The 19652-nt window shown below is 33.9% G+C and overlaps 1 protein-coding gene across 2 annotated transcripts; it reads right to left on the bottom strand.

Annotated features, from left to right (window-relative positions):
* Nucleotides 1-1698: 1698 nt before the first annotated feature.
* Nucleotides 1699-19495, bottom strand: LOC106065918 (protein O-GlcNAcase-like). 2 transcript variants are annotated; one of them, XM_013224847.2, is made up of 15 exons: nucleotides 19326-19495; nucleotides 15035-15086; nucleotides 14806-14903; nucleotides 14519-14649; nucleotides 14255-14426; nucleotides 13821-13919; nucleotides 13435-13719; nucleotides 12224-13281; nucleotides 11398-11572; nucleotides 9788-9841; nucleotides 8515-8600; nucleotides 6969-7073; nucleotides 6086-6177; nucleotides 4716-4905; nucleotides 1699-2820 (listed from the first exon to the last, which is right to left on the bottom strand). In XM_013224847.2, exons 1-15 carry the CDS (start codon nucleotides 19387-19389, stop codon nucleotides 2521-2523), a joined length of 2961 nt encoding a protein of 986 aa, XP_013080301.2. In that variant the 5' UTR covers nucleotides 19390-19495; the 3' UTR covers nucleotides 1699-2520. The 2 variants fall into 2 exon arrangements, with proteins under 2 accessions (XP_013080301.2, XP_055862353.1); XM_056006378.1 differs by lacking the exon at nucleotides 9788-9841.
* Nucleotides 19496-19652: the final 157 nt, after the last annotated feature.

Below are 19652 nucleotides of genomic sequence, written 5' to 3'. Positions count from 1 at the left end.
ATAGAAAATACACCTTAGAGCAAAATTTTGCAACTAAACCAATCTCCATTAATTCCAATAACACATATAGGGGTACCACTGATCTCCATCACTGCTATACTGTTCCCTCCCATGTGGGCATTGAGGGAAACGAAGCCGCAGACAGAGAAGCAAAGAGAGCCCTAAATCATGCAGTGTCAGGAACCCAAATTCCCTGCTCGGACCTCAGACAAAGTATTGCCTCTGCCACCTATCAAGAGTGGCAGGACCGATGGGAGGCTGAGATTCACAACAAACTCAGGCAGATTGTGGCGGATGTCAGGTGGCGGCCCACAACTAAGGGTCTGACAAGGCGTGGTAGCACGACCATGTCCAGACTTAGGATTGGCCACACCTACATCATGCACTCCTTTGTGCTGAAGAGAAAGGAGCCCACACTTTGTGAGTTCTGTGATTCTTGCCTCACCAGGGAACATATCCTCATTGATAGCCCCAGATACCAGGATGTCAGGGAGAAATTTTTTACAGCACACACCTTAAAAACACTATTCGACAATGTCAACCCTGGGAAGGTACTGGGCTTTGTCCGGGAGGTGGGGTTGTCTACGAAGATCTGATTTTTGAATTTTGAACTTATAATATTTACATAAGATTTTTACCAAATTATTAAATTTTTACTACCTTTACTATTTTAACTGTGAATAGACCTTGTTTTTAATGATTTAACTGTATAGAATTTAGCCCATGTTATGTAAAAGGAGAGTGATCCATAAAGGATTACAGGCATGACATGGCCTAAATTGTGCCGATGTGCTTAAACCCAAAACCCACTGTTATACAACAATGCAATGATAAAAAAAACACCTGTTTGCAGATCGAAAACAAACTTTTTTTTACATGTTAGGCACCTTAGAACCTCACAGGATCAACAAACAACCAACACTTATTTAAAATGAGATGGCCACTAACACTACACCCATTCCCCATTTATCTTTGATGACATCACCGCCGACTTCTGATTCCCACGCTTTTGTACCAGTGTAGCTCATTTCTTTTCTGCCTTGATAGAGAAAAACATCAGACAGATAAGTTGCTGTGATATTTGTTACTTCAGTGTACTGCCAACAAAATTGTGCAACACAAAACTCCCTGTCACCTTGTTTTGAAATACAATGAATCTTCGATTCTTTGACTACAATTTTTATAGCCAACAGTGCTTCAGTAGATAATTCTTTAAGTGAATGATTGTTTTGAAAATAAATAATTTTTATTTCATTCTTTAATAGAAATGATTAATAAAAATAAAACTGCTTTGCTTCTTTCCAAGTCATCCTCTGTAGCTCCACATCAAACCTTACACACCTTTAGTCCCTCATTCGCTTGACCTTTTCCAATGAAGTAGGCTAAGATGGACACATTTCTCAAGTATTTTTTTTAACCCTCTGTCAGTAGTGACTTACTGCCTTCCTTATCACTCAATTCTTTATTAGAAACTGGAAATAATTAGGACGAGGTCATTGATACATTTAGCTATCAAAAAGTTGGAATACAAAAATATTGAGGTTGAAATGACTCCTGCAGTCAATGTAGAACTAAGAAGTTCTATATCTAAAAATCTGATTATGACTACTATGTTTACTAGCAACTTATTCCGCCCATTTTCCTAAAGTAAGCTGACCAACTTTCTGTTAAACTAGAATTCATTGTAACAAATGAAAATTTTTTTTCCATGACAATTTTATTATCACTTGAATTTTCATCATTAAAAAAACACAAGGGGGTCAGGACAAAATCACAGTCACATGAGTCAGTAGAAAAACTTTTTTTTTTAAACAAAATTCTATTAAGTATGTACAATGAACATAATGCTATAAAATAAAATTAACAAAATCTTACAAGATAAATGTATGTAACAGCTCAAGGATAAAGCTATACCATAACAAAGTGGCCAAATAAACAATATACATCAATTCTACTGGACTTGAAATGCACTAACGTAATGGAAGAGGCTGTAACACTGATACAAAGTATTGCACACTCCAAACAATGTAGTGACATATAAATAGTTCATATCTCTATGTACCTGCATATCTGTTCATGGATTCCATACATTTGACTTGTTTGACCATGACATAGAGAACATTTCATTAGATAAATATGTAATACTTCTATTTGTTACTTCTTGTTCAATAGGAACAATGCACAATCAGATCAGTCATCTTAAATTAGAGATTTAAAAACAATACATTCTTTTGATTAGCAGATCAAAATACAACTGGTTAGATCTGTGCTAAAATAAAAATATTAAATGACATATAACAAATACCAGTAGTTATAAGCAACTGTTATAAAATTACATACATACACTTTCCATTGGGAAAGGTTTGAAAATATGTTCATAGTCAATAAAACTGACTAAAGATATCCATCTTAGATAAATTTCCATAGCACAAATCTCTTCAAGTAATGAGAATATCGTAGAATTAAAAAAAAACAACATTGCAAATGAGACTGAAAGTACTCCATCAAGGGACTTCCTATTTAAATTGGTCTACCTAAGAAAACAATATCATTGGGATGCCCTTCTAGTGGTGTCAGAGCAAAAAAACCCAGCTTGGCATAGAAGTCCACCATGAACTTGTCTCCAACATTGAGTTCACAGTGGACACCCTTGGAGCCGCTGCACTTGAGAGCACAAAGGACACATGCTAGGAGACGCCGAGGAAGGGCAGGATCTTCAACTCTACTGGGTAGTATGTCTAGGCGTAGAACTGAGGGATACTTGGAGTGTATGTCATCAGAAACGGTGTTGAGGTCTGAGTGGAAACTCTGTATCACATCCTACAAAATATGTTATGATGCAAATCAGATCAGACTAACACAATAATAAATATTTAAGAAATCTAAATAATGATACTGTTATAAACCTTTGGTGGTGACACAGATGGGGGTCGTGGTATGTTTGTATTCAGCCGGCGCAAATCGTGCTAGATGAGCGGTCAACTGCGATGACTGATGAAGTTTAAAGAAACATCTAGAGTGAATACTACTCTGGCCAGACACGTGGAAGGCTAAGGGGGACCCTATATAAAGAGCGGAGGTGTCACAGTCAAGACGACTCAGTACAGTTCAGGTTCACTACAGATTGGTTCAGTACAGACAACTTGGTTCAGCTGTGTGGTTCTGTAAGGCGCATTATGACGGTTCGGTGCAGAGTACTATCAAGTGCAGTCAAGACACTCGAGACGGCGTCTTTGATCCGACACAACAAGCCCAGAGTGTGAAGTCAGTCCTGAACAGTTGAACCCAGTACAAGTCCAGGATGAGACAGAGAGGCCAGTGCAAGAGTTGATATGGCGGTACTGTTGTTAGCGGAGAGATATCTGTACAGACTGTGTTACATGTTGCCAATTGTACAGTATTGACTGTGATTTATTGGACATTAAACTATTAGGTTATTTTGGAGCCCTGAGTTGTCAAGTTCTTTGAGTTGGTAGTGTTGTGTAGAGAGGTTTGCATAGAGCCTGGATAGCGAGAAACATTACAATATGTAATTCATTGATATAGGGCAGTGATGTTTCAAAGCCCTTTGACAATGTAATTGACATCAAACAAATAAAAGAAGGATAAACAAATTGTGTGATGTTTTGAAAAGAAGTCCTTAATGTTTTTTCTTGCATGTGGTCTACCTAGCTCAATGGGGCCCGAGCTCCAAACCTTGGCCATTTGTCTTTGTATTGAAAAAAAGCTGTCAGGTTTTCAAGGGGTAATGTGTCCAAGGAGATCAGGGATCTCTGAGAGACTAATGGAGTGACTAAAGAGCTCTGATGCAAAGTGTGGCCACCTTCAATTGATTCTTGCACTTTACATATTTGCCAATGGAGAATAGGAAGTGGGACATTATCAGCAGTGCATCTTGTGTTATGTAAAACTATTCATGCAACACTCTTCTAAATGCCCTGATATTAACAGATTTTTTAGTTGAACCTTAAGTTTATTATTCTCTAGTTCAAGCCTTGTATATATAAAGTCATTGAATTAGCTATAATCAGTTTTTTTCTGTGCAAATATTAATAGAAAATATCTGAGTGGAGTACACAGAAGGAGAAAAGTATACAAGACACTCCAAGAATCAAGAGAGAATCTGGTACAAGTTTTGTTTGTTAGCCATTAATCTCAAGCTTAGCTCTAGACAGACTTTCAGCACTTTAGGACTGAACAGATTTACAATAATGAAAGTTTAGTTTGTATACTTTTTGAAGAGCTCAATTCCTTAATCTGGATCTCTCTCTGTAGATGTATGAGTATAGATATATTTAGGAAGTAATTTGGAAATTAAGTTAATTTTCTAACATTTTTTAACAATCATCCAGCCATTTAGCTTACAAATAAGATCAACCAATGTTCTTAGGAATTATATCACAATTCTTGGATCTTCACCAGCTTTGCAGTTTGTAACAACAGTTGCTACAAAGGTCACCTTTTTCTAAACAACCTTGTGTCCACTAACGTACATGTTGTGGGCAATTGGCAAAATTATATAAGCTGTTTTATATTATCATACATATATATAACCATATAAAAATACAAACAGATTTTTAACATACATGTCTTCAAGCTCTTTCAACATTTTCATAACAATACTATGATACAGTAATGAGAAATATAGTACCACAGAATAACAGGTGGTCTCTCAAAATTGTTATATAAGTAAAAGCAACAAAACATTAACTTACATCAATGGGGGAGTGGTCCTTCTTCTCTGTCAGGGGATATTTTTCTTGGACACTTGGTACCCAGGCCATTTTACTTTTGTTGTTCAAATCATGAGCATCCACTGCAGCTACAACATAGCCACAAACACCAACTTCATCCTCTATCACAAAACAGTAGTCAGAACTCAAATTTACAAACTTACCAATCAGTCTGCAAAAGTGAATCATAAAACTTTGTAAAAAAGATTTCCTACAGTAGAACTTAGATACTAGTACTAACAAATTAACTAAATAGGTCCTGGATATTATGAAATAAATTGTATAAGTAGAATCTAGATGTTAAAAACCTGACAACAATAAAACCTAGATACTCTAAGAGTCTTCGAACTACAATTCATTATATTTGAAGAAAATAAAAAAAAATATATATATAAAAATTTCAATTATGTTTTTGACTTCTTTTCTATTTTCTGAAGACACATGGCTGGAATAACCAGATAGTCTGATATCCTGCACAAGTAGGACAACAATTAAGTTGAGTGTCAATATTTTGGAGACACTGAAGCCCTATAGGTCTAAAGGAAATGTTCAGTAATCACACACACAACTGATGCAGATGCCCTTCAATACATTCTTTGTATCAATAAGATACACTGGTCTCTCTTGATCTTCTTGGTATGTTGAAGAGAAAGTACACCTTGGTAGTACTGGATCAGGTCAGCTGGGGTAGACCCAGCTGTGACATTTTCAAACATGCAGATATAACAGACAAAACTAGTAACTACATAAATTGCTGGTACTAGTGAGAGTACCAATAATTCTAGAAGAAGAACTGAAGACTAGCTTGCAGGCATCCTATATATAGTGAAATATTGGTGCATGATTAAATTTGTTTTTATAAATGCTACTAAAAAAGATACAAAAAACAATATTCTGAAGTCTATCCATTTTAACCCACTTATGTACCATAATCCAATGTTCTAAAATTTTTACTGTTAGCTATCAGTGTACGGTATATGAATATTTTTTTTAATTGAAAAAAAATAATGCAATAACTAGTAAAGAACTCTCTGGTCATTAATTCATTTCTGGAAACCAATCATTTCTAAACCATCAGACCTTGTGGTCTATAGGGCAGATGACATAAAGGTCATCTGTTTCTGTGGCATACAGTTAATGAGGGTGTCATGTGGCCAGCACAATGGCCAACCGGCTTTTCTTTTCCCAAACTAATGTCAGGTACCCATAAGAGCTGGGTGGACTCAGAGACACCCACAGATCCCAGTGTTTACCAGGATTCAAGCCCAGAACCCTCGGTTTGGAAATCAAGAGCTTTACTGCTCAGCCATCACGCCTCCATTTTTTAATCATAACATGAGAACATCTCTTACTTGTCTCCCATTATGTGAGGATTGTTTGGGAATACATCAGTACCATCCATGCCATCATCACATGTCTTCAAGCAGATCTGATACACAGCATCCTGTACAAGACAGATTGGTGATGTACAACAATTTCACAAGTTTCAATGTGCAAACAAAGTGAACTTTTTTTTAAACTCCACTTGACAACTTTAGTTTAAGATAACCTTTTGTAGGCCAATAACTTTGAATTGCAAATATTTTAAAAAATCTAGGCAAGTGAAAAAAACAACAACACAAAAACCAAGGTAACACACAAGATTATCTCTAGAAAAAACAACAGATAGTTAGCAGTGAAAAACTTGTTTGATGTATAATGTATGTAAAGTGTAAAAGATTATGAATGTAATTTTCTTTTTTTGCTCTAAACTTACTCTTTATATTAACATTCAAATATTACCTGCAGCTACAAATAGGATATGACAGAACAACTAATCCAACACCAAAAGTTATGACATTTGGTTCTTTTTTTTTTTTCTTTTATCACTATATTTTTCTTCATTCTAAAATTGATCTCCCCCTCCCCCTTTTGTTGACCTGTCAGTGTTTACATTATAAGAAAATATATATATTAAAAAAACAAACAAAAAAAAAACTGCCACCTCTAAGTCTTTTAGAAATGCTAAACTGGATTTAAAGTGATCAACCTAGCTTTTATACAAATCTGCTTAGATATACAATTACAAACAAAAACATAATCAGTTGGATAGAAAGGGCCAAAAAAATAAAAAAGAAGGATATGGTCAACAAGCAGTGAGAGGCAAGATAATGAAACATGATTCAAACACAAGGCAAACAATACTGACATCTGAAACAGTCAATTCGATCCAGCACATAGTAGATGTACACTTACTTCATCTAATGCTTTATATGGCCTAATGTTATACGTCTTTGTTATGATGTAATCTGGAGGTTTGATGTAGAACAGGTCATGGGCACTGTCAATGGGCAACAGCCGCTGTGAAGGAAGCCACAGGTACATGTTAACTATACAGAGCTTTAAGGCAGCAAGACATGCAAAGTATACCTAAGAAGCTGATCTGATCTGAATAGATAAGACATTTTGGAAAACTGTGAGAATGGCCCAAATGAGCAGAAGTGAAACAACTGTGACGGTCCCTCCATCTGCCACTGAACATAGCACTGCACCAAAATCTCAGACCTGGAAAAAAATATTGAATAAAAATTCAAAGGGGACAAAATATTATACCCTTGTTTGACCTCATTGTATACAAATGCCTGTATTATAGATATCATTATAAATCTTTTGTTGTACTTTTAAATATAACCTTTAAGACAACATGGCTAGAAAAATAAAATAATGCAATATTTGTCAAACCAATCGATGTGAAAAAAAAAAAAGACAAAAAAAAAAAAGAATTTTTTTTTCAGCATTTAAAACATTTTCACATCTAGACAGAAAATAAAATCCCCAAAACAAATAAAAAAAAAAAAAACACAAAACACTGAGGTCAAAATAGGAGATATAATGCAAATGATTAAACTGGGGCAGAAATACTTGTTTTTCTTTACTGGGCAAATAGAATTATTACAACCAGAGCTTACTTCTTTAAGAGTTTGAGATTACTTTAGAATTTTAACATAAGATACAAGAATAAATATGTTTGACATTTTGGAAAAACAAAAATGTTAATAAGTAAGCCCTGTTAATAGTTCCTGGTGAAAATGTTATTTCATGCTACTCAACAATTATCCCTACTTCCCATATAATCGACAAGTTTTAGCTGACAAAAGTTTTATCCATTGATTTACAAAATCATTTCAAAAATTAGTTCCTTAAATAAATAAATAGGAACTTAAAAATAACTTAGGCCAACACACAATGACTTAGAATACTCAGGTCAACCCCAAAATTACCAAGGCAAATTTTTTTATTTGTTTGTAGCATGAAAGAACATAATGTCAGTTAAGTGCAAGCCCAAATTACATATGCACACAACTGACAAGAGTTGCCAAATAAAGCAAATCAACTCAAAACACACGGCTAAATGTTTCCCATTACACTGTATAACTGTGCAATAGAGAATCATGCAGATCATGTGCTTTTAAAAAAAGCAATTACGCTGCAGATGTGGAAAGGCCAAATTAATTTCTACTTTTGTCAATGAAAGCATTTAATGCATACAAAGTAGAGGTGCAGGGGTTAAGCATCTGAGAATTTGGTGCATGTACGGTGTACAGTAGCTGTGGAGAAAATAAGTCATTAACAATGATGGAGGTTCCGAGTGCAGTAGTTCCTGCTTGGCCATCTACAAACAAGTTTTTCAAGTAACAATGTTACATTTAAATATAAAAAAAAGTTACACAAGTTTGGTGTTAACTTTTCTTTGGACACAAATTTCTTTCATATAGCGACTAGCTGTGGGTGGCATACATACTTGAAGCTCTGCTTGCAGACCTCCTCTAAAAACCCAAGGCTCCTGGTCACCACTCATAAATGCTTCTTTGTAGCCCTTTGAAAACCCTAGATAGTTGAGCATCAAGAAAGAAAACACAAAAAAGGACCTGATTAGACCAAACTATCAAAGGTTTCACAGCACCACTATCGCTGCCAAAACATATCTAGCTAATCAACACTAAATATTTTGGATACAGTAAATGACTAGTTCATTATGACCAAAATTGATGTTTATTTTAGTTTGAAATGTAAAAATAAAATAAATTAATATTGAAAATCAGATTCACTAATAAAATAAGAAGTGATGATACTTTTCTTACTAACATTTCCAACTCTGCACATTTTTTGTGTGCAGTACTGCGGAGCTATTGAACTACTTACTGTATCCAAGCAATCAAACTAGATGATAAAAGTGCAGCTATCATAGAGCGACAAAATTTCACAAATGAAAAGCATTCCCTCAATTTTTTTTTATTGTTTATAAAGATTTTTCAAATTTTCATCCTTCAATAAATTTATTCAGTTTAAGGAACTGATATCATTTTAGCTCAAATTTCCAATAAGCAACAGCCTTTCAAGTATTGTCATTCTCTTTTCAATGTATGATAAGTCAAATAATGTAGCTGTTCTAAATTGAAATAACCACACAGCTTTGACATTTTCAAAAAGTTCAAAGAACAAATAATCAAATTTTTCAGACCCGTTAGTACTGAAATTTAGTGGGTAGTAACTATAAAATGAGAGTGCTTCTTGATGAGTGAAATTTTGAAATTGAAAGTCATTCCTTCAAAACTGTAATCATATCTGCCAAATTGGAAGTCATAATATTAATGATTAAAAAATATCTGACTTCAATCTAACAGTTTTTAGCAGTGAATGCATCTGATCAATGTTGCAGATCATCCTGTGAAATATTTTCTACATAAAGTCTCCACTGACTTTTAATTAGATTTTGTATATTACAAAAAAAGTTTATATGAGTTTTTTCCTGCAGACAATATAAAATATGTTTTCAACCCATATGGTGGTAGTTGTTTTTTTTTAAGTGAAAATTCACTAAAATATTTTAATATTCAACAGAAAATATTTTCAAAGAGATGATCTGTAGTACAGAGGTCAGGCTATGGGATTTCCAGGACCTGTCACAAAAGAGAACTCAGATTAGCCAGGGAACAGATGAGAGCTGCACTTCTTACAACTTACGCTCTACAACCAGATGTAAGATGTTCTAAGAGAAAGACAAATATGCCTACATGTAACACAGCTAAAAGTCTGTTGAGCCAAGGGCTGGGTAGCTAATCCTTTGGCTGAAAAACATAAAGAAAAACTTTTCTAAGGAAATAAATCTATAAAAAGAAAATTAATAAAAAGTGTTATATTAACCCAGTGTACTAGCATACATAAAATGCATAGTACTCTTAAATTTTCCCTTAAAATCTTATTAACAGTAATTCATGAGCTAAATCAAATATAAATGATTGCACAACAACTTTCCTTCTACAGAGTTTTTATCAGTGGAAAAAAAAAAAAAGGTATACACAATGTCATTTCTGAGGTTCATCATCAGTTTTAAATCTCCACTCTAGACAGAATCCTATTCTATAGCCCCACCATACCCACAATCATTGTTGCTCAGTAACACACATGTACATACACAGCTTTATGGTAGTTTGAACAAAGAAAACAAAAAGGAAATATTAACTTGACTGTATACAGTTATTTTTGTGTTGTTTTTGTATGTTGTTAACTCCAGAGTAAAAAAAAAAACAACCCCATTCAGTTTCATAATTTCGCACACACATACATAAGAGTAAAAGAAGAAAACTGACAGCTGGTCATCAAAATTTTTGTTATCACCTCCATGTTGGAAAATAAGTTATAAACGAACGAGTGAGCAAGGGCTTTTGGCTTAAATCTACCTTTGTTAATAATAACTGTTCACATGATTAATGAACCATGATTTAAATAAAAACATTACACTCTTACTACTTATGATATCCAAATTAGCCAAGTTTAGTACTTGACAGGGAAGAGCACTGATTGATTATCTAATTAGAAAGGAAACTCTTTGGAAAGCTCCCTGATTCGGAAACTACTGCTCAGTTCATCTCGTATATTGGTCTAGTCATCTGAACGTGCAACATAATAATGAGAACAAGGAAGAAGAAGAATTTCTAACCCAGTGACCAGGAAATGCAGTAAAGGTGAGAAACTAGACTCTTTATTCCAGATTACAGCCAGTTGGGAACTATCAAATCAAGACATTTAAAATGGACCATGTTTGCTTATCAATAGACATTCAAGTTACCTCAATATTTCATAGAATATTAGCAATAAATAGTATCTAAATCTTTTCAAATTTTTTTAAAACTAGATATCCTGTTAGAAATGTAATTCTGATGTTGGCGATGAGATCTAGTGGAGTTTTATTAAAAATGTTTCTTTAAATCTTATTGAGAAGAATTGAAAGTTTTAAAAGTCACTGATAATTATTTGTCTAAACTGGATCTTATTTATAAACTTATATAAGTTTTAAATGCTTACTGCAATTTGTTTAAAAAAAAAATAATAATAATTCATAATTAATTTTTTTTTACTGTCTCCCCCATTGGAATCCAACTAAAGCCAAAGGGTGACATTGAGACTTTCATTGTGTTGCTGCTCTATTGAATGATATTTAAAAGTGATACAGGATGGACATTTACAATGAATGTGAACATTCACAACTTCATTGACCAGATCCAATCATAAATAAGAAATTAGGAAGTAATTAAAAAATATATTTTAAAATTTCTAACTTTTTTTACTACAGCTGATCACACTAATTGCTAGCTTATAATAGATTTGTAATCAGGTGAACTACCTAGCCACTGAACATAGGCCCTGCAAATCTTGAGTATGCTGATCAGGTCCCACAAGTAGGAATACATATCACACATGAAGGATTTATTTGGCCCACTGGTTAATTTAGACAGCAGGCTGACAGCTTCACCTACTTTAGCAGAAAACTCATCAGCAAGATGATGCCATTCAGTCACCTGTGAACATTTATAAGAATCAAACATATATCAGATTAAAAAGGACTAACAAAAACTTAATACATTATATCAGACCCAAGCAGTGGATATTTAGAAAAGCTTAACCATTGGTGAAATGTAAATTGTTCTTAAGTGTCTCATCAGGGTAAAAAAAAGAACTGATATTTATAAATAAATATAATGGAATGATGCATCAGAAGGATGGTCTGAGCCTTATCACTAGACAATTTAATGAAAAACAACAAAAAGAATAGGTTAGGACACTTAGAAAGAATGTCCATAGACAAACAATTTTTGGAGAAAAAGCACCAGGTACACAGTATTCAAGGCTCAGGAAAGATCAAGAAAGAGGTTGGTGCAGTGAATGACTTCACAGCAGACTGCTTAATGTCCCAATAACACCTCTAAAGTCAAAGCAGATAACTTGATATCTTATCTTATATAATACAGAAGTTACTTCAAAAAAGAAGATGATTACGTCCTATGCGTCGTGCATTTAGTCATGCATATTAACCAATGACCTAATATTAACCAATGACCTAAATTCTGCCAAATCACTGGTTTTCCTGGCTAGCTCAGGCAACCATTCCATGCTCTAATAGCGCTAGGGAAATTAAACAAAACAATACATATCTAATTTGTTTCTTTTACCTCAAACTGATTTGTGTCACTGCCATTTCCTCTGATGATTGATTGAACATTGTTGCGAAGCCAATGAAGCCGCTGAAGAAAGAACAGCCCTTGAGCACCGTGTTCAAAGGGCATATAAAATAAATCTACAAGCAACAGGGCATCCTCTTCAGAAAAAACATTGTCCACCCTGTCATTAAATATGCTGTCTTCATTTTTGTCGTTCATATCTGATTCTATTTGCATCAAGCTGTCTGAAGAGTTTTGTTTCTCAAGAGATGGAGTATGGCTGACTGAATTGTTCAGTACAGGTACATTTCTGGATGATTCAGAACTATCAGGTGGGCCAGTTGTTGCTACTTCCATTGGTTCAGCACCAGATTCTGAGGAGAGAGCAGTATCAGAGATGGAGTCAGACTGAGGCAGTTCTAATAAACTGCTTACTGGCAAGCTAGGTGGCTGGATGAATGTAGGTATAGGAAGAGGAGCTTGAGCACTTGTGCAGATGGTGGCAAGGGGTGTCAGACCCACTGCCGAGGTTATGGTCTGAGTGGTGTAGGATGGAGTTAAACAAGTCTTGATGATGTCTGGCATGGGCAGACCGGCTGGTGGGGATGGAGGCAGATAATTGTTTGGTGGTGTTGATGGTGCTTCCAGTTCTGATGGATTCATGCAGGGCTGTGCTGCAGAAGGAAGTTCAGCTGGAACGTTTGAAGTAAAGGGTGTGATGCCTGGAGGAATAGTTGGGTTTCCAGGGGGGCAAGATGGAACACCAGGAAGATTACTTGGTGGGGGGGAAGGATTTAAAACTACAGGTGGGCCTGGGGGAAGGTAAGATGAAACACCGGGTGGGCATGACATGAGGGCCCCTGGTAAATATGTGGGTATAACCCGAGGGAAAGGGTGACGAGGTGGTTCTCGCCTACAGTGAATCTCAGCAAGCCAGTCAGGCATGGCAGCTTTCAAAGCAGCCTTAGGTTGATATCTTATGTCAATACGAGATGGTATATCCTCATCACAAATGTAATCACTTTCAGTTTCTAGTTTGATGTCCGATGCCACTGGACTCATCTGATCACCTTGAGTATTAGAGAAGAAATATGCAATGACTTAATCAGAAACAAACAGAATACTTAAAAATTTATTTAAAAAGGCTATAAAGAAAAAAAATTACTTTACAACTAAATGAAACTTATTTCAAAGTCCTTAATTAACTTTTTGAAACTATCTACCTTTGATTAAGTCTTTTTTTACGCCATTTGGATTAGATTGACACCACTGGCCAAGGGTGTGGATGGCCATAAAGTTGGCTTCAAATTCTGTGTTTGGATTTGTCATGACACCATTAATGTATGGAATTACTTCTGGAGACCGGCCATCATATGGGCCTAGAAATATTCGTCTTGGATCATAGTCATTGGCATGGATGTTGTCCCATATTACTGCTGGTCTTTTCAAGGATGTAGCTATTTCTTCAAGAGCAGTAACTGTAAGTTTTTTGCTCACCACCTTGGGGCCTATGGATAAAAAAAAAGTGTTGTAAGTTCTTTTTTCCATTCATTAATAATGAAATATGGTGCATAAAAAAACAACATGAACTATACAATTAAACTTTTACCTGTCCACATGATGTCTATGCCTGGTAGTAATTTTGAGCCAATTGTATTGAGATATTCAGAGGTGGCAACATTAGGAACTGCTCTTGAGGCACAATACTCTGTAGATACAATAAAATCAATCACTCATTAATGGTCTAATAAAAATACAAATATGTTCAATGCAGCACATTTTTATAAATCCTTTCAAACCCTATAGTTTACAGACTTTCTTATTTTAAAAATGCCAAAAAATGTCTGTTTTGATGTAGTCTTTCTATTTCAATAGTCTTAAACTGTATGGGCTTATCTTTTTTTTTTTATAAATATATTCGTAATAGATTGAATTCCTTAAGAGATAATAAAATATATTTAGTCAGATGAAACTAAAAATAGAGATTTATTTTTCCCCATAGATGTCTAGTATACAATTAGAGCCTAAAAACTAGTGAATCACCTGTGGGACAGAATAGAAAAAGTTTAGGCTGATGAAGATGCTCAAAGACTTCATTGGACACAGAGACCTGTGCTAGACCAAAAGACTGGAATGCACTACGGTCTGCCTCTGAGAGTTCTGGATCTATATCATCAAATAACATGGCAAAGGCTTCACAACCAAATGTAGCAACCTAAAAAGAAAAACATTTTTTTTTTTTTAATTTAAAAAAAAAAATATTTATTTTTTTCTTCTACCCCCATTTTTTAAAAAAGAAAGACTTACTTGTTCTAATTTTCTCTTTAAAGCCTGGACATCTTTGACGTTAGAGAAAGAGATGTCTAGGCCTGGTGATACAGCATAGACAAATACCACATCTTTCTCTTTTGATGCACTTATAAGATTAGTTAAATTCTCTGATGGGAAAAAAAAAAGATTTTAAATTTAAAATATATTTTTTCTCAGATGCATCTTAAATAGATGTAAGCTAAAAAATTTGTTTACAATACAATTTTGTAAAAACATCAAATTATAAATGTATAGGTTAAAAGTGGAATATTAAAACTACCTACCAGCTTCCTCAACAGAATAGAGCTCTCGCCAGTAGGCTCTATGTTTATAATCATCTTTAGGTGCATACATGTAGGTATTGAGCCCAGATTTCTGCATCCTGTGATATAGTTAAAGCAATAGGGCTATAGATAATAAAGATCAAGAAGCAAAATAAACTTTCCTCCTGATAGTCAATGTAATAATAAAACCTAAAGACAAACAGCTGGTGAGTAAACAAAAGTAGCTTACCAACTAAAGAGCAGTTTTCTTTGATCTGCACTCCATGGACGGCCATAAAATCCTTAAAAAAAAAAAATTAAAAAAAAAAAATGACCTCTTGCAAAAAACCAACCAAACTCCAGTAGAAGAAGAAATCAGAAAAAAAAAAGATGGGGTAGGATTGGGCAGACTCAGCACAAATCATTAACTAGCATCACAAGGTAGGCATTGAAGTGGAACCCACAAGGCAAGAGAAAGAGAGGGCGTCCAAAAAGCATCTGGCAACGCGAACCAGAGGAAGACATGTTAAAGTTTGGTTACACCTAGAACAAGATGGATCAGAACAGGGGACTATGGAGATCTATTGATGGTGGCCCATACTCCAATAGGGGTGACGGGCTGTAAGTAAGTAAAGTTTGAATGCTATTATATTAACGATTAAATGTTTTACTGCTAATATTTAAAATGTTTAATGTTTCACCATAAATATAATGTTTAAACATTTTATTATTATTATTTTATATTTCTAGATCTACCTCTAGCCTCTAGAGTGAGTCTAGACTCCTAGACTTAGTCGACTTAGACTTCACTTGGCTGGCCAGACTGTCTACTACCCCCCCCCCCCCCCCACACACACACACACTTAAGACTAGATAGTTGCAACAAATTTTTTTAAATTGATCCCATACCAAGAAATGTGTAATAGATGGAAAAATTCTTTCCAACAACACCAAATTTATGATGCTAGCATTATTGGTTCAAAAGTTATTGTGATTTTAAATTTGTCCAAAGCGTCCTGACACTCTGAAGCAATTTTTTTTTATGTGAATATTTAAAAAACTATTGTGAATACATATATATACAAAAATATATATCAAATTGTACTGTTTCAAAGGAGGAATTTTAATTTATAGTTTAGACTTTATATACAATTATAAATTGTATTATTACATCTAATCTCATGACTCATCAGCATGACATGATAATATTGAATTAATAGTCATTAAAAATCTAGATCTGTCAATTTAACATGAAGGCTTAGGGTAGATATCTTATCTAGTATCAAATTACTAGATATAGATAAGCACTTCAACATCACTATTTTTGTTCTACTGAAAGCGTGCTTAAAAGCTGGTTCTCATGGTTGCGGTCGCGTCCCCCAGTTACCGTCGGAAAAGTCCGTAAAACGTCATTATTTTTTCACCGATCTTTTAGGTTAGAGAATCATTTTGTCGGGGAGAAAATGGCAATTCTTTTGATACCAAATTTGACGGGATTGGTTAACTAGGTCTTTTTTTTTTTAATTTCCGAAATTAGGGTGTGTTCCAGCTATGATAATTTTTTTATTTTTGTTCTGTAATTATTTATATTGGTTAGTAATTTGAAGTATCCATATCTACATAAGAATCATGTGTGATTATTAAGCTATTTTGGACGGCGCTCTTCTTGGAATATGAATACCAAAATGACCACCAAATCGAAAGTAGCCATTTTGCTATCAATTCTACCGGAAGTAGTAATAAAATACATTTATAAAATATCATTTAACAAAGTTTCCTTGTTTATTACTATAGATAATGAAGCAAAAACTTGTATAATTTAGATCTAGATTTAGTTATTAATAGATCTAGAGAAGCAATAGATAATGTAGAAAAATTAAATTATTGTTTTAATCATACACTAAAGTGTAGATCAAGGTCTAATACTTAGATTTAGGCTTAGATCTATTTTCTAGAATAGGAACAGAGATGCATAGAATGAAATCTAGAATTCGATAGATCTCTAATTGATTTGATATCTATACTAGTCTAGTCTATACTTAATTGTCTTATTAAACTAATACTAGATTCTAGATCTAGAATGTCTATGACTAAATATTTTTTTTATGTGATATTTAATGGGAGAAAATCTGAGAAATAGCCTAAAAACTAAAACAGCTTTTCAATATATATAAATTAGATCTAGATGTTATAAAGTTTGTTTAGATTATGTCTCCATATATAGAATATATAGACTGTGTATATTTTAAACTTTATAAAAGAGACATACTGATATCTAATCTTGGCAATTTAACTTATTGCCTCTTGATCTTGCCTCCCCCCCCCCCCAATATCCAAATATTTTGTAATTTTACATCTTTTTTTTTTTGGTTAAAAAAAAAGGTCCATATTTTAAAAATGTTTTTTAAAGATAAATTTTTCATACTCCAGCAATGATGCTGTTTAAAGTCTCCTTTTAATTTTTATGATTAAATATTAAGAAATACATTTTCGTCAATATTTGAAAAAAATCTAGCAGTTCCAGTAGTACAATTTTTAAAATAAATGTCACAATTTTGAATTGCTATTTTTCTTTAAAATTAATATTTATTTTTGTAGCAAATAACCTGCAGACCTGCCTACCAAAAAAAGTCCAAATGCGTAACACTTACGGTCAAAATGCGTATTTTGGCACCAGAATGCGTAACACTTACGTGATCCTCTATTTTGTCATATATATATATATATATATATATATATATATATATATATTTATATATATATATATATTAGATGTCATGATTAGATCTACAATCTAAATCTAGATCAATAGAGATGAATCAGATGATATCTAGACTAGATCTGGATCTATGTCTATATAATGAATATAATCTACTCTAGATCTGGGCTCAAAAGTGTTACCGATGCCGTGGATCCGCTAGATCCAAACTTTCGTAGGCCCACCTTCATACTTGATCTATTCTATACTAAGACTAAGAACCTAGTCTAGATCTAGACTAGATGGTAGTAGATGTTATCGATCTAGATCTAGAGAATCTAGTCAATCTAAATTCTAAATCATACTAGATCTAGTTCTATAACTAGTTTGTAGGGTAATGACTACTAATGTAGAGAATCATAACGTAATGACTAGCTAGACTCGAGCTAGATCTATTCCTATATAACAAGTTATCTAGATTTTGTAGATCTAGAATCCAGATCTAGATCTAGACTAGATATCTACAATGTCACTCAATGTGTTTTGAATTGATAGCTCTTCGATTTTTTTTCTATACAATTGAATACGAGAATCAGGAATGCACCAACATAATTAATTTCTACTCATGAACTTAAAAAAAAAAAAAGTCACGTTGGTGTAGGCCTATCAGCTAACTGACGGTACCAACCTGGTACCAGCCCGCCACTCCCTCACTCACGCATTCTTCATTTCTAGATATCTAATTGCTATTAAGTACCAATCAACGTATAGATCTGGGCACATTGTGTTCACCCCACCTTTTCCGTTTCGCCCCTCTCCCCACAGGTGGGCTTAGCGTGACCTCCGTGACCGCTCATAAGCTAGTCTAGAGAGGAGAAAAAAAAAAGCATACGAAATGCGTAACGCGACGGGTTAAATGCGTATTTGCGTACTGGCGGTCATTTTTGGGAGATTTTGCGTAACGAATACGCATTTTGCGTAACGGTAGGCAGGTCTGAACCTGTTTAAAGTTTCTTGAAAATTTGAAATGTTAATATTAATAAATAAAAAAGTTGTGCATGAATAAGTCAAATTTCGACCAAATTCGTTGTTTCTATTTTTAGCTTTGTCTGGCTGTAAAAGTATGAAAAATTGATTTAGATGAAAAATTTGGGGGTTATAAAATGATATAAAGAACAGTGTGTAAAGTCTCCTAAAAATTTGAAATGGAAATTTTGACAAATAAAAAAGTTGTGCATGAATTAAGTCAAATTTTGACCAAATTTGTCGTCTCCATTTTCAGCTTCGCCTGGCTGTAAAAGTACGAAAAATTGGTTTAGTAAAGATGAAAGATTGGGGTCATAGTCATATCATGATTTAAATAACATGCATAAGCCTAGGCTGATAAGATCATAAGGTCTTCTGAAAATTTGAACCAAAAATATTGAATAATAAGAAAGATATGTATGCTTTGATAACAAAAAGTCAAAATTCGGGTGCCAATTTTTTTTTATTGAAAATAAAGCCAAAGAAGGAAAAAAAAATAAATACAAAAAAATCATAACTTCGCCTTCGCTTCTAAGTTCTACTACATATCAATCATAGAAACATAAATTTGATATTTTTGTAAATGGGAAATCAAGCTCTATTTAATGATATCAATTACAAAACAATATGATCACAACATTTTTTTGTTGAAGTGCCTAATATAGATCTAAATATGGAATTAAAATTAGATATCAAAATTTAATCATTGTTTTTTGTTTTCACGGAAGTCGCCATATTGAATTTTTTTGTTTTGTATACAAATAAGTCAGTGTAGCTAGATCTAGTAATACAAATTCCGAAATGATAATTATCCTACCCTCTACGACACCAGATATGAACCGCTTGCTTTCTGCTTTGCGGGTTATATCTTTTCCTGTCATTTCAGGCTTCCTACAAGCCTTCAAATCTTAAATGATTAGCAAAAATCGTCGCCTTTTAATTTTTCTATCAACTGTGTTTATATCTTTAATTTACACTATCTGGTGCGCATGCGTGCATTTTGTATTTTTATGAAGTAAAAATTTGTACTTCCGATATAGCCCAGTTCTTTATCCAAAACAAATATGCATGTAGTTCAATCCAGATTCTAGTGTAGTTAAATATATATAAAATACCCCAAAAATAGCGCTACCATCTCAATTTG

This window comes from Biomphalaria glabrata, chromosome 1 (assembly GCF_947242115.1).
Source record: "Biomphalaria glabrata chromosome 1, xgBioGlab47.1, whole genome shotgun sequence".
Taxonomy (NCBI): domain Eukaryota; kingdom Metazoa; phylum Mollusca; class Gastropoda; family Planorbidae; genus Biomphalaria; species Biomphalaria glabrata.
The sequence above is the reverse complement of the archived record's forward strand: the minus strand, read 5'-3'. Positions and strand labels throughout refer to the sequence as shown.